Consider the following 21,130-nt stretch of genomic DNA (forward strand, 5'->3'; position numbering starts at 1 on the left):
GAGCTGAAAAATGGCTGAAAATCTCCCCAATATGGTAAAAGACATAAACTCAACAGATTTAAAGTAGCTTAATGAACTCCAGAACAAGAGAAATTCAAAGAGAACCATGATTAGGCACATCCCAGTCCCACTAACTGAAAACCAAAGATAAAGAAACTCTTGACTGCACCCAGAGAGGAAAAACATGTTGCACATGGGGAAGAACGATTAGAACAAGCAAGCCCTTCTCATCTCTGGAGGCCATGGACACTGAAACGACATCTTTAAAGCACATAAAGCAAGGGGCGCCTGGGTGGCTCAGTCGGTTAAGCGTCTGACTTCGGCTCAGGTCACGATCTTGCGGTCTGTGAGTTCGAGCCCCGCGTCGGGCTCTGGGCTGATGGCTCGGAGCCTGGAGCCTGCTTCCGATTCTGTGTCTCCCTCTCTCTCTGCCCCTCCCCCGTTCATGCTCTGTCTCTCTCTCTGTCTCAAAAATAAATAAACGTTAAAAAAAAAAATTAAAAAAAAATAAAGCACATAAAGCAAGATCAGGTGGAATTCTTTATCTATGGAAATTTTTGATTGTGAAAAAAAGACATTTACAGAAGAAGGAAACTGGAAGAACTTATTGCCAATGGACCTGCTTTATAAGAAATGCTAAAGCAAGTTCTTCAGTATGAAGAGAAATGAAATCAGTAGGGAACTCAGAGCTTCAGGGACGAATGAAGGCGACTGGAAATGGTAAAAGGTAGGAATGGGGGGAAAACCCACTTTTTTCTCTCAATTTCTTTTAAACACACACGATTGCCTAAAGCAGCACTGCCTCCTAGAAATATGTTAATCAGTCAATTAAAAATTTTTTAAGATGTGAAATGTAATGTATGCAAAAATACATATAATATATACAGATTATAATTTCTACATGTAATTAATAAAATTATTAGAGGTTTTGTATTCATTTTTTTCCATACGAAGTCTTCTACATCCAGCATGCATTTCATACATACAGCACATTTCAGTGCAGAATAAGCACATTTCGAGTACTCAAAAGCCACTTATGAAAACAGTGTTGGTCTAAAACAAAAGTTGTAACAGTCCTGGGGGATTTATAATGTATGTGGATGTAGCACATGTGACAAGTGTAATAGTCATACAAACTACATGGGACAAACAAAAGTGGGAGGAAGGGTTGCCAGGGTTCCGCATTTTACATGAAGAGAAAATACAATTTTTAAGTACACTGTGAAAGTATATATATTGTAATTCTTAGAGAAACCATTGAAAAAATTAACGCAAAGAGATATAGTTAGAAAGGCAATCAAGTTGGAATATACAATATCTGAAAAATCCAGAATATGGATATGGCAATTTAGCTAAAGTGCAAGCAACCAAAACACAAGTGGGACTACATTAAAGTAAAATGCTTCTGCACAGCAAAAGAAACCATCAACAAAGTTAAAAGACAACCTAGAGAATGGGAGAAATATTTGCAAACCATTTATCTGATGAGAGATTAATATCCAAAATACATAAAGAACTCCTACAGGACAAGAGCAAAAAAACCGAAATAACTCAGCTCAATTAACAATTTAAAAAAATGGACCAAACATACAGAGAAGGACAGATACCATACGTTTTCACTCTTATGTGGATCCTGAGAAACTTAACAGAAGGCCATGGGGGAAGGGAAGGGGAAAAAAAAAAAAGGTTAGAGAGGGAGGGAGCCAAAACGTAACAGACTTAAAAACTGAGAACAAACTGAGGGTTGATAGGGGGTGGGAGGGAGGGGAGGGTGGGTGATGGGTATTGAGGAGGGCGCCTGTTGGGATGAGCACTGGGTGTTGTACGGAAACCAATTTGACAATAAATTGCATATTTAAAAAAAAAAGTGAAAAAATGGACAGAAGACATGAATTGACATTTTTTCAAAGATATATGGAAGGCCAATAGGTATATGGGAAGATGCTCAATGTCAGCATTCATTAGGGAAATGTAAATTAAAACCACAATGAGAGTGGAGCGCCTGGGTGGCTCAGTCAGTTAAGTGTCTGACTTTGGCTCAGGTCATGATCTCACAGTTGGTGAGTTTGAGCCCCAAGTCAGGCTCTGTGCTGACAGCTCAGAGCCTGGAACCTGTTTCAGATTTTGTGTCTCCCTCTCTCTCTGCCCCTCCCCTGCTCACGCTGTCTCAGAAATAAATGAGCATTAAAAAAAAAAAACCAACAACCACAATGAGATATCACTTCATGCCTATTAAAATGGCTATCACCAAAAAGATAAGAAATAACAAATACTGGTGTGGATGTGTGTAGTACACAAGGGCACCCTTGTGTACTATTGGTGGGAATGTAAATTGGTGCAGCCACTAAGACAACAGTAAGGAAGATCCCAAAAAATTAAAAATGGAATTACCATATGACCCACCAATTCAACTTCTGGGTATTTATCCAAAGGAAATGAAAACACTAACTCAAAAGGTATCTGCACCCCCATGTTCATAGCATTATTTACAATAGCCAAGACATGGAAACTACTTAAATGTCCAATGATGGATGTATGGATAAAGAAACCGTGGTACACGCACACAGTATTTTTAGGCCATAAAAAATGATGAAATTCTGCCATCTACAACAACATGGAAGGAGGACCTTGAAGGGATTATGCTAAGTGAAATAAATGAGACAGAAAGACAAAGATTGTATGATCTCACTTACATGTGGTCTCTTTAAAACAAGCACACAAACAAATAAACTCAGTAAAAGAGATCACACTTGGGGTTACCAGAGGCAGAGAGCAGGGAGAGGTGAACTGGAAGGTAGCCAAAAGGTACAAACTTCCGGTTATCAGATAAGTAAGTACCAGGGATGTAATGTGTAACATGATGGTGACCGCTAACACTGATGCAGGATCTGTAGGAAAGTTAAGAGAGTAGATCCTACGAGTTTTTATCATAAGGAGAGATTGTTTTCTTCTTTTTTTATTGTATCCATATGAGAAGTTGGATGTTAGCTGAACCTATTGTGGTAATAATTTCATAATACATCTAAATCAAACTATTATGTTGTACTCATGAAACTCATAAACGATGTAAGTTATTTCCAAATAAAACTTGAAAAAATAATCATAAAAAATCCAGAAGACAACAGGAAAACAGAAAAAACAGAGGAGATAAGCCGAAAACAAATGATAATATGGTAGACCTAAATCCAGCTAAATCAACAGCTACATTAAGTTGTAAGAGACTGGAGAGTCCAACGTCCAGAGATTATAAGGATGAATAACAATGCCAGACCCAATCACATGCTTTTTATAAGCCGCACACTTTATTTTTTTTTTTTCAACTTTTTTTTTTAAACGTTTATTTACTTTTGAGACAGAGAGAGACAGAGCATGAATGGGGGAGGGTCAGAGAGAGAGAGGGAGACACAGAATCCGAAACAGGCTCCAGGCTCTGAGCCGTCAGCACAGAGCCCGACGCGGGGCTTGAACTCACGGACGGCGAGATCATGACCTGAGCCGAAGTCGGACGCCTAGCCGACTGAGCCACCCAGGCGCCCCTAAGCCGCACACTTTAAATATGAGCTCAAAGACGGGTAGAGGGGCGCCTGGGTGGCACAGTCGGTTAAGCGTCCGACTTCAGCCAGGTCACGATCTCGCGGTCCGTGAGTTCGAGCCCTGCGTCAGGCTCTGGGCTGATGGCTCGGAGCCTGGAGCCTGGAGCCTGCTTCCGATTCTGTGTCTCCCTCTCTCTCTGCCCCTCCCCCGTTCATGCTCTGTCTCTCTCTGTCCCAAAAATAAATAAAAAACGTTGAAAAAAAAAATTAAAAAAAATAAAAATAAAAAAAGACAGGTAGAAGTTTAACTTATCATGGGGAAAGATATAGCATGCAAGCAGTAAGCATAAGAAAGCTAGCATGGCTGTTTAGTATCAGATAAAATAGACTTCAAGACTAAGAGTTTTAAGGAAGATAAAGAGGGACATCTCATAAAATACAAAGGTCAATTCATTGAAATGATTTAGCGTAACAATGTATGTATCTCACAACAGAGCCCCAATACAGGACACAAAAACTGAGAAGAAGTAAAGGGAGAAAGGACAATTCCACAATCAATGTTAACACCCTCTTCACAGCAATTATTCGAACTAGACAGAAACAAAAATCAGTAAAAGCATAGAGGATCTGAAAAACACTATCCACTACCTTGATCTGATATTTCTAAAACGCTACGCAACCAACAACTGCAGAATACATATTCTTTTCAAATGAACAAGGTATACTGACCAAGCGAGACCATATTTTGGGCCATAAAATTAAGGTTGGAACAAGGACAAAATCACTATACACTGCCACATTTCACCGCCTCTCCTAAAAACACAGAACAGAAACTTTTTGGGAAATTAAAAGCAACTCTTTTCCCCAAAGGAGGTGACAGGCAGTACTTAGATTACAGGTGCTCAACAAATGTGTAAACACTTAAATACACCAATAAACATGAACACCCTGTTAAGATTATATGAACAGCCTTAGAGAACCCAAATTAAAGTTAATTGGGAGAGTATTTACATATTCAATAGTTTTGGAAATACACTGTTAGGATTTATTTCTATTTACATTTAGGGATTTAAGTGTGATTGTGCAAGTACTTTATTCTGTTATACTTCTTAGGTTGCTTCCTTTTTGAAACCATTTTTCTAATATTTCTATTGATCTGATTTTAAGGCTGGAACACTCAAGTCCCCGAGGAAAAGAGAAAGCACAGCCTCAATTTCCATAGCAACTCTAAATCCATCACATTATATTTGTATATGAGAATTTGATTTAAATATATTAATATATGTGAATTTGCAATGTGTCTAAGCTGTAGTTGCCATAGGAACTGCAACTTCAAATTTCCTTTTAAGTTTAGTAAATGCTCACACTTGACAACGGATTCCTGCTCCCCCAGCTATCTTGAGTTGCGGATATGGCTCACTGCAATAAGCTTACAAACATCATGACTCACAATGATAGATGCACTTAATAGGTATCTATCATTATGGAAACAGGTATTTTTTTTTTCAATATATGAAGTTTATTGTCAAATTGGTTTCCATACAACACCCAGTGCTCACCCCAAAAGGTGCCCTCCTCAATACCCATCACCCACCCTCCCCTCCCTCCCACCCCCCAGGAAACAGATATTTTAATACATGCGCCTCAACAGTAGATCAAAAGCAACTAGAGATCCAATGCTTCAGGACGCAGATGGCAGAAGACTTGCCAGGCGGCCATTCACCCTTAGGTGACAGCCTCTGCTTACACTGAAGCTTGTTTCAGTCCAGGTAAGTCACCCAACCGCACACCGATGGGTTCTATGGCTTCTCGGAATCTACACGAGGACATTTTGGATCTGTACTGAAATGACAGAAAAATCTGGTACATTCTCATGACAACTGAATGCACCAAGTATGTGGAGTGTATCTAGTTTATAAAAAAGCAAACAACCCATGGTGCAGGCCTACAGAAGTAGTCTGTGCGATGAAAAACATTATTATCATCATCATCATCATCATCATCATCATTATTATTATTATTATTATTTTGCCAAGACAGTACTTTCTTAAGTGGAGAATCCATTCCAGGATCACATTTCCACTCTAATATGGGCCCTTTGCCACTTATCGCTGCTCTTAATGTATTATAGTCAGGACACGCAAGTTAATTTGTTATTAGCCTACAGAAATATTTGGGGAGAGAGAAATGCACTGCAAAATCAATCAAGTATTCCATGGCCAAATGAAAAAATAAAGACCATCTCTTGCTTTTAGTCCTACCAGCCACTGCTCGTTTCTACTAATGCAGATGGTTGAGAAATGACAAGGCTTAGAGGTGGAGGGCGCCTGGATGGCTCAGTCAGTTAAGCCTCTGACTTTGGCTCAGGTCATGATTCCATGGTTCGTGAGTTCAAGCCCCACATCAGGCTCTCTACTCTCAGCCGAGAGCCTGCTTTGAATCCTCTGTCCCCCTCTTTCTCTGCCCCTCTCTCACTCATGGTCTCTCTCTCTCAAAAAAAAATAAACAAACATGAAAAAAAAATTAATTGGGCGCCTGGGTAGCTCACTCAGCTAAGTGTCCAACTTCGGCTCAGGTCATGTCACAGTTTGTGCGTTTGAGCCCTGTATTGGGCTCTGTGTTGACAGCTCAGAGCCTGGAGCCTGCTTCAGATTCTGTCTCTCTCTCTCTCTCTGCCCTTCCCCCACTCATACTCGGTCTCTCAAAAATAAACATAGAAAAAAAATTAAAAATAAAAAGAAGAAATTACTGATAGGACATCACTGTTGGGTAACTGTGCTATCCATCTGAGAATTCCCAGAGAGCTGACCCTCACCTCATCATTAAGCACTTAAATTTTGGGTAGACAAAATCAGACTTGTGAAGAGAATGGCTTTGAATGGCTTCAGACCAGAGGCAGGTGACCAGTTTAAAGACTGTAAATAGTTCATGGGGGAGATGATTATAAACAGAATCTTAAGTATTAGAAGGGAACTCTGAGTGGATCAATTAGTGTAGGCTGGTGTCCCAGTGATCCTGAGGGATAAAGAGAGGCATGGAGCTATTTGATCGTCTAATAAAGCATTCAGGCTGATGGGCTGTTTAGTAAGGTTTTCTGAAATTTTTTTTGGCTCTTCTTGTACTGATGCTTGTACTTTCTATTGCGATCAGTCTACTCCTTGCTCTTATAAGTTATGTGCTGAGAAACCATATCCCTATGTTTGTTAGAATTACACTTTTGTATCACAGATTTTAGAAGACATTTTGGCTTATATTTTCTTGGCTGTATTCCCAAGAGCTGGATACTGGACCTTGAGAAAAATGAGGTCTCACTGTATTTATAGGAGCCTTTCATCTATTATAGCTTTTAAAACAGTGTTCTACATGCGATGTACACCTTGCTATAATTTTTTCCACAGTATAGTTTTTCCACCCCACAATGTCCAAGAGACAGAACCTATTTTATTAAAAAGGGTATGACTAGTTTGACTTTTGAAAATATCCTTTCTCCCTGATTAAGACCAATGAGGTGAATGAACATGGTCAAGGTAACAGGAACATGAATCTTTTTTTAAAAATTGTTTTGTAATGTTTGTTTATTTTTGAGAGACAGAGGACAAGCGGGGGAGGGGCAGAGAGAGAGGGAGACACAGAATCGGAAGCAGGCTCCAGGCTCTGCACTGTTAGTACAGAGCCTGACACAGGGCTCAAACTCATGAGCCATGAGATCATGACTTGAGCCGAAGTTGGATGCTTAACTGACTGAGCCACCCAGGCACCCCAGGAACACGAATCTTAAAAGAACTACTGCCTTCTAGAACATTAAGAACCTTATTAAAAAAAAAAAAAAAAAAAAAAAAAAAAAAAAGTAAAAACCCTATTTATTACCTGTTGACTTTAATGTGTTTTCTGAGCTCTGTCACCAAAGAGGTTAAGCTCTGGAAGAAATCGGTTTCTCTTCCAGGTTCACAGACATTCTATCAAAATGGCACACGTTTCTCTGTGGCTTCTGTGAAAGACCAATGGAGGAAGTGCTAGAAAACGAGGCCAAAGCAGCACCGTGGGCAGTGGTGCAGATTCAAGGACACACTGTGATTGTGAAACAAAAATGTACTTCTGAGGCCTGTCCAATTTCACTACTAAACACTTGAATAAAAAAAGTGGCAGCTGAGTTTTAAGATGAATCTGTACATCAATAACAGCTATAGGAAAAGACCCCAAGACCAGAAATGCCACCTACCCTGGGTCTCGCCTCTCCCCCCATGTCTTCCTAACTCCAGCTGCCCACCAAAACCCCCGATCCGGACAAAACACACCCCTCTTCTACCCCATCTCTACACTGATCCAAGTTTCTGACCACACTTAAAGCCCAATTTGAACTGCTATAATTTTTTGTTCCCCAAACTCCTTGTGGCCTTTTACCCAACCCCTCCCCAGCACTTCTGATTGTTTAAATAATAAAATAAATAAAATAGAATAAAATAAAATAAAATAAAACAAAACAAAACAAAACAAAACATTCCCCTGCCTCTCTAAATCTTTATCAACACTCTTGACCTTATTTTCTTCCTCCAGCATCAGGGTCCTGCTCCACAAGTTTCCCCTCCTTTTTCCTATCGTCAACTAATTCTCCTCCAGGGACCTTTCTCCCATCTTACAAACTTGCTCACTGTGCCTTGTCCTAGAAGCAAACAAACACAGATCAAGGACACTACATTCGCCTTCCAATCTCACTTCTCGATGCTGTCTGCTTTCCCCCACAACTAAATGTTTTTCCTCAACTTTTTTCCTGACAAATTTGGTGAAGGTGGGATCCCCTCTCACTGCAGGACTTTCCCACTTGTCAGGTCACGCCCTCGCCTGGTCTCTGTGATCTAGGCATATGCATTCAGCACTTTAACAGACCAGTTCTCTAAAGGATTGTTCATCACCTCCCAGGAGTCCAGTATCTTTGGCCTATTTTCAGGCTTCATCCTCTTTGATCTCTCCACAATTAATATTCGGCACTGCTGGTGACCCCTCTTTCTAGAAATTCCCTACTGTTCATTCTCTGATGCTGAGCTTTCCTAGTTTTTTCCCTGATGTTTGTATCTTTTTCTTAGCTTCCTCTTTTTCCTCTTGCTCCTTATTCCTTAGCTTATTTTATATAATTTCATTCATTCTATGGCTTCAGAGCTAGACTTTTATGCCGTCTTAATTTCCTTCCTCCAATTCCTCTCCCCATTCTGGGTGCCATCGCTGCACTGAGTGACCCCTAAGGTGAGAAATTCAATGGGCTCGTCCAGGCCTCATTTTACTGGACTCCCTTCCACAGGTTCAGACATTGTTGGCCACTGTGTTCCTTTCCTTCTGCTTCTTTGACATGTTATTCCATCACTTCCTTTAATCTTTCTGGCACCTTCCCTGATTCTTATGCGAACCCTTGCTTTTCTAACATTAATTAACTAATTAATTAATTAACATTAAATGTTACAGTTCTTCATGTCAGTCTCTCCTCTTCCAACTGAGAGCTCACTTCCGGCTTCAATTACATGAACATATGGAAGACTCACAAATGTATACTGATAGTCTACACAACATGCTGGTGTTGTTTAGCATTAGTATTGTTGTAACCATCTCCTATCCATTCTAATTGGAGGTTGGGCATAAATAGGGAATTTGTGTCATTTACAAAATTAATGTTATTAATTTAACAAGTGTGAACACTGGTTTTCAGAATGGAACAAATCGTTTTCTGACGATCTCACTGTTTAACTGTCCAGTACCACAACTGGTGTTTGTAACAATGACTGCAGTTTTACAAGAACACCCTCTTGCTTGATAAAGTCTGTGTTTTATGGAAGGATGTTTGTAGTTTTAAAAGGTTTTTATCCACAAAGTTTAACAAATTTTAAAGTTCTAGGTATTCAACCTCAATGACTTCACTTTTGGACCAAGCTATACAAAGGAGGTCTTGCTGAATATTATCACGTAAATATTGGCACTGACCATACAGGAAATAGGATGCATATTCCAATGACTTTTCTTTGAAGGATGTAGAGGATTATTCACATTTAAAAGCAAAATTGGTTCATATTCTGGTTTGTATGACCAGTAATTAGGCAGTAAAAATACTTCAGCTGAAATCTAAGCAGACTTGACACATTTCAGAAAAACGTACCAAGAAAATGAAACCTACCCCTGGAGTATTATTTTAACATATAGCTTCAATGATACAAAGTGAGTAACTCTGCCTTTTTAAGAGATTAAATCGTGATCATTAGACTTATTACAGATAAGGCCCTGCTATGAAGATAAATGTGGTCAAACAGACGACAATAAAAATCATCCAGAGGCCTAAAGAGATTGACTGCTGGGAAGAATCAAACACAAGAAAGCACACAAGAGCCTGAGCCACTTCCCAAAATGCAAGCAACTATACGATTTCACTGTTCCCATACCTGCGGTGGGGGAGTTTGCGTGATGAGACTTTTTTGGCAGGTTGAAGATCTGTTCGCCAGGGTCGGGGGGAGGGATCGCATCTTGCCCTTGCCGTGCTTCTACAGGATCATACTCCTTCCCATCGTAGTTAGCATCATAGAATTTCTTAAACCATTGAATGAAATCCAGGTTGTCCTGGAAACGCCCCTTCACCAGCTTCTCCACTGGGATCACCTGCAATATAAAATCGCCATGTGAGTCGTGAATCCGTTTATGAGTATTTGGCACAACTGAAGCATTTCCTATAAACTATCTTCTACGGGTCAGGGATTATTTACTGGTCTCCCCCTCAGCTTCTTGGCCAGCTGTATTCTAGAATTCACCTATTTTTTTTTTCATCATATGCAAGCAAAATTAAAATAAAATGCTGTAGGTGTTCTTCTGAATTATTTCACACCTCTGAACAAATGAGATGAAACAAAAAGTACCTTAGCTGTCAAGAGGGGCTGATTCTCTTCAGAATGTATTTGATTACACAAGCATCTCCATGCAAAAATGGGCCTGGGATGTTGTGCTAGTTCAAGATTGATGGGTTTTCCATATTTCTTTTTTAAAAAATGTTTATTTGTTTATTCTTAGAGAGATCGGGCCAGCAGGGAAGGGGCAGAGAGGGAAAGGAAGAGAGAATTCCAAGCAGACTCCGCACTGTCAGTGCAGGGCCTGATACAGAGCTCGAACCCACGAACCATGACATCATGACCTGAGCAGAAACCAAGAGTCAGACATTTAACTGACTGAGCCACCCAGGTGCCCCTTCAGTATTTCTTTCTAACACCTGCTCCTGCTGTGCTGGAATAAACTCCTTCCTGTAAGGATTACAGCTACCAGAGGGTGTGAATGAATAAGACTCAAATCAATCCAAACATACACATATCTAACGGTCTGTAGGAAGCAAAACAAATTTTCCTGTTTTGTTTGTTTACAATGTAGAGAGACAAGCATTATAAACAACTACAAATACAGGGCCTAGGAGTTCACAGGCTGCACAGAAACACGGCTAATGTCCACGGGAGTGCACAGGGACAGAAATGGGGTCTGACTAGGGGAGGCACCGAAGGCATTCTGGAGGAGGAGGTACTCTGTATTCACCTCCACTTCTGAGACAAATCTCAGCTTTTCATAGAGTAACCCTTTCTACTGGCATCCTAGACAGCCAATAGGTACCCCCCCCCCCCCCGCCTTTAGAGGTCACACGAGAACTTTCAGAATTGTGACAGGAAGAAATGTGGGGTGACTCATTAGCTTTACTTCAGTGGGCAGCTCTTTTTGAAGGAAAACGGAAAAGGACTTAGTTATGCAAACTGTGCCATTACCAGATTCTGACTTCCTCATCTTTGAGTCGGAATCCTAGCTGAATGTAGGCCATGGGAGTTACAAAGCTAGGGAGTGAGTCAGATGATGTGCACACAATTCAGACACAAACCTAGGGCTGAAAGGCTACAGCTTCACTGACTAATATGAGCAGAAGCCATATAAATTAAACTTTCAGTAAGGCTTTGCCATCTCTGGAACCAGATACCCCTGATACCCTAAAATGGATCATCAGAACCATTTAAAAAATAGAGAACAACCTCTATCAATGACCACTTGAAGAAAAAACACCAACTGAAGCATTTTAGGCAAGCCATTAAACTAAATCATTAGCAGTACATTTTTAAAATGTTTTTTAATATGTTTTTTATTTTAAAGTTTTATTTATTTGACAGAGTGCACGTGCACAGGAGAAAGTCAGGGAGGGGCAAACAGAAAAAGAGAATCCTAAGCAGGTTCTGAGCTGTCAGCATGGATCCTGACATGGGGCTTGATTCCCATGACCCTGGGATCATTACCTGAACCGAAATCAAGAGTCGGACGTTCAACTGACTGAGCCACCCAGGTGTCCCAGCAGTAAGTACATTTTTTAAAAATGTTTTTGATAAAGCTAAAATTGAAATGAACTCAAGAATAGAGCAAAATAAAGAGAAACAAACTTTGGGAGGAGACTATATTTTTCATGAAGACTCTTCCCAAATTTCACTGAAGTCCACCCTTTTGTAAAGACTCTTCCAGGGAGGGAGACTTGGGTGTGGATCTCTCTCTCTTCCCAAATTTCATTGAAGTCCACCCACAGGGAAGAATTCCTTCCACACATGCACTTAATATTTGACTTTTTGTTTTATTAAATATTTTCATGTCTTCATATGTATAACTTTTGTTTATGCTGATACTGATTTTTAAGTGCCTTCCTAGAGCATAAGGCCCTTTAATTAACATGCTACTTTCTTTTGTTTTCTGCCAAACATGAAAATTTAGAAACAGTTTTAGATGATGGTGCTACATTAACCATTGACAGTGAGCACTTACTTCTGTTAATTACACATTTCCCATCAAAATCAAAGTTTTGGGGCCTAAGCTCAAAATCTGGGATGGCAAGCAAATCTTTACACAGATGCTGTCCTGCTCTGACAAACACACATAGGGACCACTGTCTATCCAAGCAAGGATCCTTGGGGGAATCATAACATATTACGTTAGAGAGGCCAACAAAGGTGATTGAGGCCAAGCTCCCTTCACTACAAGAATATTATCCTAAACATTCTTCAACAGTGGCTCATCGCCTCTCTATGTATACACTTCCACGGACATATGGATGCCCCTAATCTGTTACGTAGCAAGTTATGAGTGGTTTTTTTCTTTTTGATCTAGAAGCATGTATAGAGAAAAGATACAGAAACGGATAGGGAAATAATGCTGTTAATAAGTAAGGAGAACCTATACAGCTCTGATTTCGAATATTACAGAAGGAGCTAACTGGAAATTAACCACAGCAAAGGACAAAGTTGAAAGGACTCCAAAAAGGCTGAACTGTTAAGGGGTTAATTTGAAATAAAAGTTCTGAGAAAACAAGAAGGCAAGATTTTAATATTTGGTAAGATTGCTTTCATTTAGGAAGATAATAATTGCATTAAAATGTGTGCAGTTTAGCAAACTTTTCTCTTTTCCTTTAACCTGTCTCTTATAAAACACTATTTAAAAAATTCATTTCCATGTAGCCTACTTATTGCTACTATTGATGCAAAGTTATCTGTTCCTCCCCTGCTGCTTTTTCTCTTTCCCCTTACTCAAAATTCATTTCTTTCCAAACCTATTCCCTGTAAGATATACAGCCATGGTGAAGAATGTCACTTCAGTGACAGTCCTTTATGGGAGAAGAAAGGACTCTAGTCTACTTCATTTGTACCACACTGGGACAACATTCTAACATTTAAGGGGCCGGGGGGCGGGGGAAGGCAGTTTATGGAGAGGGAGAATTTGAGTGTATACACTATGCTCAACATTTTGATACACATTCCCTCACTTTCACATCATAACTATGGGAAAGGGGTTATGGTCTCACTTTATAGGTGGGTAACTCAAAGAATTCAAGTAACCTGCTCAAATCTTGGACATGGGATACAAACCCATGCCATTTCCACTGTAACCTGCCTTTTTTTCCCCAAAGGAACAAAATACACAAAGAACCACAGTGGCATCTGGCAAACAAAAATTTCTCTCCTGCAATGCTGAAACAGAACAGCAACATTTTAACCTCTGTAATTACCTCCAGTGTTTAATCTAATGGCTGTTAAGTTTAGAAATTTCCTTAAATATGAGCCTCATACAAATATAGGAAGAGAGAGTTGATGCTTTATGCTAGGTACAGACCCCAAACTACTTTGACCATATTAAGGAATACGCCTTCGAATTTTTGCATTTTGGCACAAAAACCAATTTTTAGGAAAGATCACGCATTTTATGGAGGTAGAAGTTAGTTTCCTACCTTATCAACATTCATTCGCTTAAACGATGCTTGCAGAAGTTTAAAATTGTGAATATACTCATGCTCCAACTTTGCTTGAAATTTTACTTTCTTCAAACTAATGCAGCCTGGAAAGAGCATGTCCATGAACTGGCAATAGGCAGCCCCTGGAAAGAAAGGAGAAAAAGGCTGATGTAAGTCTGACTGTTCCCAGGTGTGACTGAGGATTGTCAGGCAGGAAGGAGCCCCCCCAGCTGTGTGCTCACCTCCCCCATGTGCTTACACATCCTTATTCGATTGGGCTGGGAGCCAGACAGGGCAGGGACCATGCCTCCCTCCCACCACTTTTCCCATTCCTAACCACTGTGACAGTGATGCTGTGTTCACCAGAGCATCCCCACATTCCACAATGAACAGAAATACTTTTTTAAAAAATGTTTATTTATTTCAAGAGAGAGAGAGTGGTGAGTGTGAGTGGGGTGGGGGGTGGAGGGAGGAACCTAAGCAGGCTTCATGCTGCCAGTACAGAGCCCGATGCAGGGCTCGAACTCACCAACTATGAGATCATGCCCTGAGCTGAAACCAAGAGTCTAATGCTTAAGCAACTGAGCCACCTAGGCACCCCAATACTTTTTGAGAGAGAGAGAGAGAGAGAGAGAGAGAGTGCGAGAGAGCGAGAGAGCGAGCAAGCATGTGTGCACCAGTCAGGGATGGGGAAAGGGAGAGAGAGAATCTTAAGCAGTCTCCACACCCAGCAGAGAAAGAGGCGGGGCTTGATCTCAAAACCCTGGGATCATGTCCTAAGCCAAAATCGAGAGCTGGAAGCTTAATCCACTGGGCCACCCAGGCGCCCCCAGAGATATTTTAATGCCAAGGAACTCAGGATAAGAATAACTCTTCTTAGCTTCTATCAGAAAAAAAGGAACATTTTCTTCCCTCTAGATGCTACCTGCTCCAAGTCATCAAAATACACAGATGTAAGAGAAAAACAGAAAGTTTAAACACAGGAAGACTACAAAATTTCTCATGAAATGCATAGCTCAAAAAATAAACATGCAAATACAAATATGCCCAAGCTTGTTTTTTTTTTTAAATTTTTTATTTTTTTTTAACGTTTATTCATCTTTGAGAGACAGAGAAAGAGCATGAGCAGGGAAGGGGCAGAGAGGGAGACACAGAATCCGAAGCAGGCTCCAGGTTCCGGGCTGTTAGCACAGAGCCTGACGCGGGGCTCAAACCCATGAACTGCGAGATCTGACCTGAGCCGAAGTCAGACGCTCAACCGACTGAGCCACCCGGGCGCCCTTGCCCAAGCTGTTTTATATCCATCTTGCAAAATGACTTAGGTTAAACTGGATAACTAAACCACCTAATACCCAAAACAGTTGTATACCAATTTAATTCCAGTCTAGAGCAATGGGGTCCTATATTAACATGAAGGATGAAGACAAGGAGACTCTGAAACTTACAGAAGTTCAGAGTCATGCTGTTTATGACTGAGAAATAAAAATAACAGAAATGTTCAATGAGTCCCCTGAGGAAATGGTCAGAGAAAAAAAGATTAAGTCTTTCATATGTATTTTTTTAATGAAGAACTCTTACATCATGACAATTTCCACTAGAAAATCCCAGCAAGATCATGTTTACAGATTCATATCTTCTTAATAGTTAAGGCCGCAGGCATTTAGAAAAGGAAATTCAAAGCCCGAAGGAGAAACAGTAATTGAGTGGCAAGAATGGGAACAAGATACCATTTCTGTGTTTTGTTGTGTTTTTGTTTCCTTCTTCAGATCTCTTGGTCTGTTTCTATAATGTGCCCGTGTTGGCCTTTCTGGAACATGAAGGAATTCCCCTCATCTTCTGGTATCAAGGTTTCTGTGAGAAGCTCTTTATTGTATTTGGGTGATTTACCTTTACATGGGAAGGAGCTAAATGATCTCTTATGTCACACAGATGTTGAGCATCCTTTACTGAGATAGGAATCTGAGAGAGAGAGAGAGAGAGAGAGAGAGAGAGAGAGAACGAACAAAGTATCCGGGATCTAAGGGCTGCCTCAACAGGAAGTGGTGAGGTAATTCCTTATTCAGAGGTAATACTATAAAATCATGAAATACAGGCTGCGGTAAAAAAAAAAAAAAAACCACCTCCAGAATCTTTGCATCTATGAAGTCTCTCCTTAGATGACCACACCCTGAGCGCAAACTAGTAATATTCCCACTCAAGCAGATGGGTTCTCTTAAAAACGAAGTAAAACAAACCCCAACAAAAACAACTGAGGAGGTAAGAGAAACATCATGATCTTGGGGGGCATTCTTATAGCCGTAATTATTCAGGTCTCCCTTTTCAAGTACCACCAGATGGAACAAATTCCAATAGACATTCGAACACTATTTTTACCAGAGATGGAGATGTCTATAAATACAACTGTCTCATCACCTGCTTTTTGTAGAGTTATTTTTCTCTAGCATTTAGCATAAAATGTACTTATGAAGATCCAGATACTTCTGCATTCTTACAAGCCAACCAACCAACTCCCTCACTTCCAAAATTTTCAAAGTACTAACAGCTTTTGGATAAAAAGCAAACTTGAATTCAGAGAGGGGAAAAAGGAAAAGTCATCTCCAGTTCATCTAAAGAGAACCACTTTGGGGCGCCTGGGTGGCTCAGTCGGTTAAGCGGCCGACTTCGGCTCAGGTCATGATCTCGTGCTCTGTGAGTTCGAGCCCCGCATCGGGCTCTGTGCTGACAGCTCACAGCCTGGAGCCTGTTTCAGATTCTGTGTCTCCCTCTCTCTGATCCTCCCCCATTCATGCTCTGTCTTTCTCTGTCTCAAAAATAAATAAACGTTAAAAAAAATTTTTTTAAAGAGAACCACTTTAATGACCTTGTATATACCACTTATTAATTAGTTAATTAATTAATTTAATTTTAACAGACTGATCCCCTTCTGGGTCACGTTTAATACTTTCTGACATTTTTAATGGCTGATTTTTATATCATGCTAAGCGACTTTCCCAAACCAAGATTAGATATTCACATACATTTTCTTCAAGTATTTTGTGGTCTCAAGTTTTACATTTACATCCTGAATTCATGCAGAATTTATTTTGGTCTAGGACATAAAGGATGGCTCTAATTTTAGTTACTCCAAATGTTGGTGGGAATCTGTCATTTTTGGCATCCCAACACTTGGGCACCTTCCTGTCTGGTTGATGCTACAGTGCCCTACCTCCCATCCCAGTATGGACAGGGGGCAAATATCCTTTTCCCCATCCCTAGCAGTCAAGATGCAGGCCTGTGACCTGGGCTATGCCTGGGTCTCAGAGTCTTGACAGTGACCGAAATACACAGGGGATACTAGAATTTAATCATGGTAGCACTGGTGGGATGTAGAGTCCTGGGACAGCAACACAGTGGCATCCTAGTCCAGTAGCACAAGGGAGGCTCTCTTTCCAGCTTTGGCTTGGTTTCCCATGGTCTCTGAGGTACTAAATTTCTTTCCTGTAAGTTTGTCTCTGCTTAAGCTTGCCAGGATTATTTTCTGCTATTTTCTTTTCTTTTTTTTTTGGCGCCGGGGCGGGGGGGGGGGGGCGAGGAGAGGAGGGTTTGTGAGTGCAGCTTTTTGTTTTATTTTTATTTAAATTCAAGTTAGATAACACACAGTGTAGTCTTGGCTTCAGGAGTAGAATCCAGAGATTCATCTCTTACATATGACACCCAGTGCTCATCCTGAAAAGTGCCCTCCTTAATGCCCCTCACCCATTTAACCCATTCCCGACTAGCAACCCTCATTTTCTGCTATTTTCAACCACAAATCTCAAATGTTAAAGTAACCTAGGTGTTGATCATCATCATTTCATAAATAATTTATGTTTTTCCTGAGGAAAAGCATTATCTTTACTATATATTGCTTTCCTAATACAGGCATTCAGGTCTCTTTCCAGACTTAAAATAATTTTGGTCTGTCCCAGGGATAGCTCATACTCTTTGCTAATTAAATGCTACATATGTGTTATTTTTTATAGAATAATTTCCCTTTTTTCAAAATCGTCTTAAACTTTATCATGCATTTATTCTATTTTTGTATTTGTCATTCATGGCATATAGAAAATAAATTTTCTTTGAAAATTAGTCATTTGCTAAGTAACAGCTCTATTGAGATATAACTCATCTATCATAAAATTCAACCTTTTAAAAGTACAGTTGATCCTTGAGCAACATGGGGGTTATGGGCACTGACCCTCCTGCACAGTTGAAAATCTTCATGTAACTTTTGACTCCCCCAAATCCAAACTACAAATAGCCTACTATTGACCAGAAGACTTAATAATTAACAGTCGACACCTTCTGTAGGTTATGTTTTCTATCCAATTACTACGTTCTTATAATAAAGCTAGAGAAAATGTTAGGAAAATCCTAAGGAAAAAAATACATTTAGAAAATGTACTGTAGTGGGGCGCCTGAGTGGCTCAGTCGGTTAAGCGTCCGACTACGGCTCAGGTCATGGTCTCACGATCCGTGAGTCCCAGCCCTGCATCCGGCTCTGTGCTGACAGCTCAGAGCCTGGAGCCTGTTCCGGATTCTGTCTCCCCTTCTCTCTGCCCTTCCCTTGCTCACACTCTGTCTCTCTCAAAAATAAACAAACATTAAAAAAAAATTAAATAGAAAATGTACTGTATTTATCTAAAAAAAAAAAACCACACATGTAAATGGATTGATACAGTTCAAATCTGTGTTGTTCAAGGGTCAACTGTAAACAAATTCTGTGCCTCTGAAGATACAGAATCGTGTATCCACCACTACTATCTAATTCCAGAAGATTTTCATTATCACCAAAATGAACTCCATACCTGTTAGCAGCCACTCTCTCCCTTCCTGTCCGCCCGGATCCTGATAACCAATCACTGATCTATTTTCTGTCTCTAACGATCTGCCTATTGTGGATATTTCGTATAAATGAATCAAAATATGTAACCTTTGTGTCTGGTTTACCTTAGCAAAATCCTTTCAAGGTTTATCTGTGTTGTGGCGTGTACCGGAAGTGCATATTCTGTTCTGTGGCTTAATAACATTCGATTGTAGGTATATGCTACATTTTATTGATTTACTCATCAGTTGGTGAACATTTGGGTTTTCCCTTTTGGGCTATTAGGATCAATGCTACTATGAACTCTCATGTACAAGATTTTGTGTGGACTTAAGTTTTCAATTCTCTTGGGATATGGTACACCTCTGTTTAACATGTGAGGAACTGTCACACGGTTTCCTATTTTACATTCCCACCAGCAACACACCAGGATACTAATTCCTCCACATCTGCACTAACACTGTCTTTTTGATTCTAGTCATTCTAATAGGTGTAAATTTTGATTTAATTTCCCTAAACACTAATAATATTAAACATCTTTTTCATATGCCTTTTGGCCTTTTATATATCTTCTTTGGAGAAATGTTTATGCAAATCCTTTGCCAATTTTTAAATTGGGTGATTTTTCCTTTTATTGGGAAGGTGAAAAATCTCCATTTTAGATACAAGTCTCTTATCAGATACCTAATTTGCAAACACTTTCTCCTGTCTGTGGATTGCCTTTTTACTTTCTTAATGGCATCCTTTGAAGCACACACATTTTTACTTTTGATGAAGCACAATTACTTTCTTTCATCACTTGTATTTTTGTCATTTCTAACAAACCACTGCCTGCCTAATCCAATATCGTAAGGATTTATACCTACATTTTCTTGTAAAAGTGGTATAGCTTTAATTCATACACTTAGGTCAATGGTCCATTTTGAATTATTTCTTATATATGGTGTAAAGTTTGGGTCTTTGTTATTTTGCATGTAACTATTCAGTTGGGGCACCACTGTTGAAAAGACTATCCTTTCCATTTAATTGTCTTGGCACTCTTGCTGAAAATCAATTGCTATCAATGGCATAGTTTACTATTTCTGGAGTCTCATTTTTATTTTTGTGCAGTAACAGTCTTGATTACTCTCTCTCTACTGCACTAACTTTGTGCAGTAACATTCTTGATTACTGTAGCTTTGTAGTCAATTCTGAAATGAAAAGTAGAAGTCCTCCAACTTTGTTTTTCCTTTCCAAACAGGTATTCTGGTTCCCTTGCATTTCCATATTAGTTTTAAGATCAGCTTGTCAATTTCTGATAGGGAGTGGATGATAGAGGCTTGGAAAGTACTGCCATTGTAACAATAGTAAGTCTAACCCATGAACATGGGATGTCTTTAATAATGTTTTAAAGTTTTCAGTATATAAGCCTTCCACTTTAAAATTTTTATTTTCTTCAATTCTACTATAAGTTGAATGGTATTCTTAATTCTATTTTTGAATTGTTCATTGTTAATGCATAGAAATATAATTGATTTTTGGATATTATCTTGTATATCCTACAACCTTGCTTAACTCATTTCAGTTATAATAGTTTTTTCTTGGCGCTTAGGATTTCTTTGCATACAAGATCATGACATCTGTAAATAGAGATCATTTTACTATTTCCTTTCCAATGTGAATGCTTATTTTTCCTGTCCAAATGCCATGGCTCGAACCTTTAGTAGTATGTTAAATAGAAGAGCTGCCAATGTACATCCTTGTCTGGTCGTAGTGGGGGAAAGCATCTAGCTTTTCACCACTAAGTATGATGTTAGCTTCAAGTTTCTCATTATCAGAGGAAGTCGCCTTTTTCCTCCCAATGTTTATGTATTTTTGAGAGAAAGAGCATGGGGGGAGCAGCACAGAGAGAAAGGGAGACACAGAATCCAAAGCAGGCTCCAGGCTCTGAGCTATCAGCACAGAACCTGACGTGGTGCTTGAACCCATGAACCGTGAGATCATGACCTGAGCCGAAGTGAGATGCTTAACCAACTGAGCCATGCAGGTGCCCCAGGGGAAGTTGCCTTCTATTACTTATCTTTTTAACATAAAAAGGTGTTGAATTTTGTCAAATGCTTTTTTTCTGCAATTATCACATGGCTTTTGTCCTTTATTCTATTAAATGGTGTACTATACTGGTTTCTTTAATCCCATTTGATCTAACCTTGTATTAATTCCATTTGATCATGGCATATAATCCTCTCTATATGTTGCCAGATTCATGTTGCTAGTATTTTGTTGAGAAATTGTGTCTATATTCATAAGAGATATTGATCTATAGTTTTCTTGTGATATCTTTGGTTTTGGTTGATACTGGCCTCACAAATAAGTTCGAAAGTGTTTCTTCCTCTTATTTTTTGAAAGAATTAGTGGAGGGTTGGTGTTTTTTTCTTTCTTTGTTTAAACATTTGGTAGATTTCACCATTGAAGTTATCTGAGCTCAGGGTTTTCTTTCTGGAATTGTTTAAAAAT

The 21,130-nt window shown here is 39.6% G+C and overlaps 1 protein-coding gene and 1 long non-coding RNA gene across 6 annotated transcripts in view; one reads left to right on the plus strand and one right to left on the minus strand.

The window, feature by feature from the left end:
• Positions 1-21,130, minus strand: part of MAPRE2 (microtubule associated protein RP/EB family member 2) — a 167,074-nt gene that overhangs the window by 26,686 nt on the left and 119,258 nt on the right. For all 5 annotated transcript variants that reach the window (XM_058692359.1, XM_058692358.1, XM_058692361.1 and 2 more), the window contains 2 exons: positions 13,792-13,937; positions 9,953-10,166 (listed from right to left, as the gene is read on the minus strand). In XM_058692359.1, the coding sequence (XP_058548342.1) occupies positions 9,953-10,166; positions 13,792-13,937 (360 nt within the window). The remainder of the gene's footprint in view (positions 1-9,952; positions 10,167-13,791; positions 13,938-21,130) is intronic.
• Positions 515-8,031, plus strand: LOC131490204 (uncharacterized). Its single transcript, XR_009250987.1, has 3 exons — positions 515-727; positions 5,188-5,302; positions 7,477-8,031. It is a non-coding gene; the product is annotated as an uncharacterized LOC131490204 (long non-coding RNA).

This window comes from Neofelis nebulosa, chromosome 11, assembly GCF_028018385.1.
Source record: "Neofelis nebulosa isolate mNeoNeb1 chromosome 11, mNeoNeb1.pri, whole genome shotgun sequence".
Lineage (NCBI taxonomy): Eukaryota > Metazoa > Chordata > Mammalia > Carnivora > Felidae > Neofelis > Neofelis nebulosa.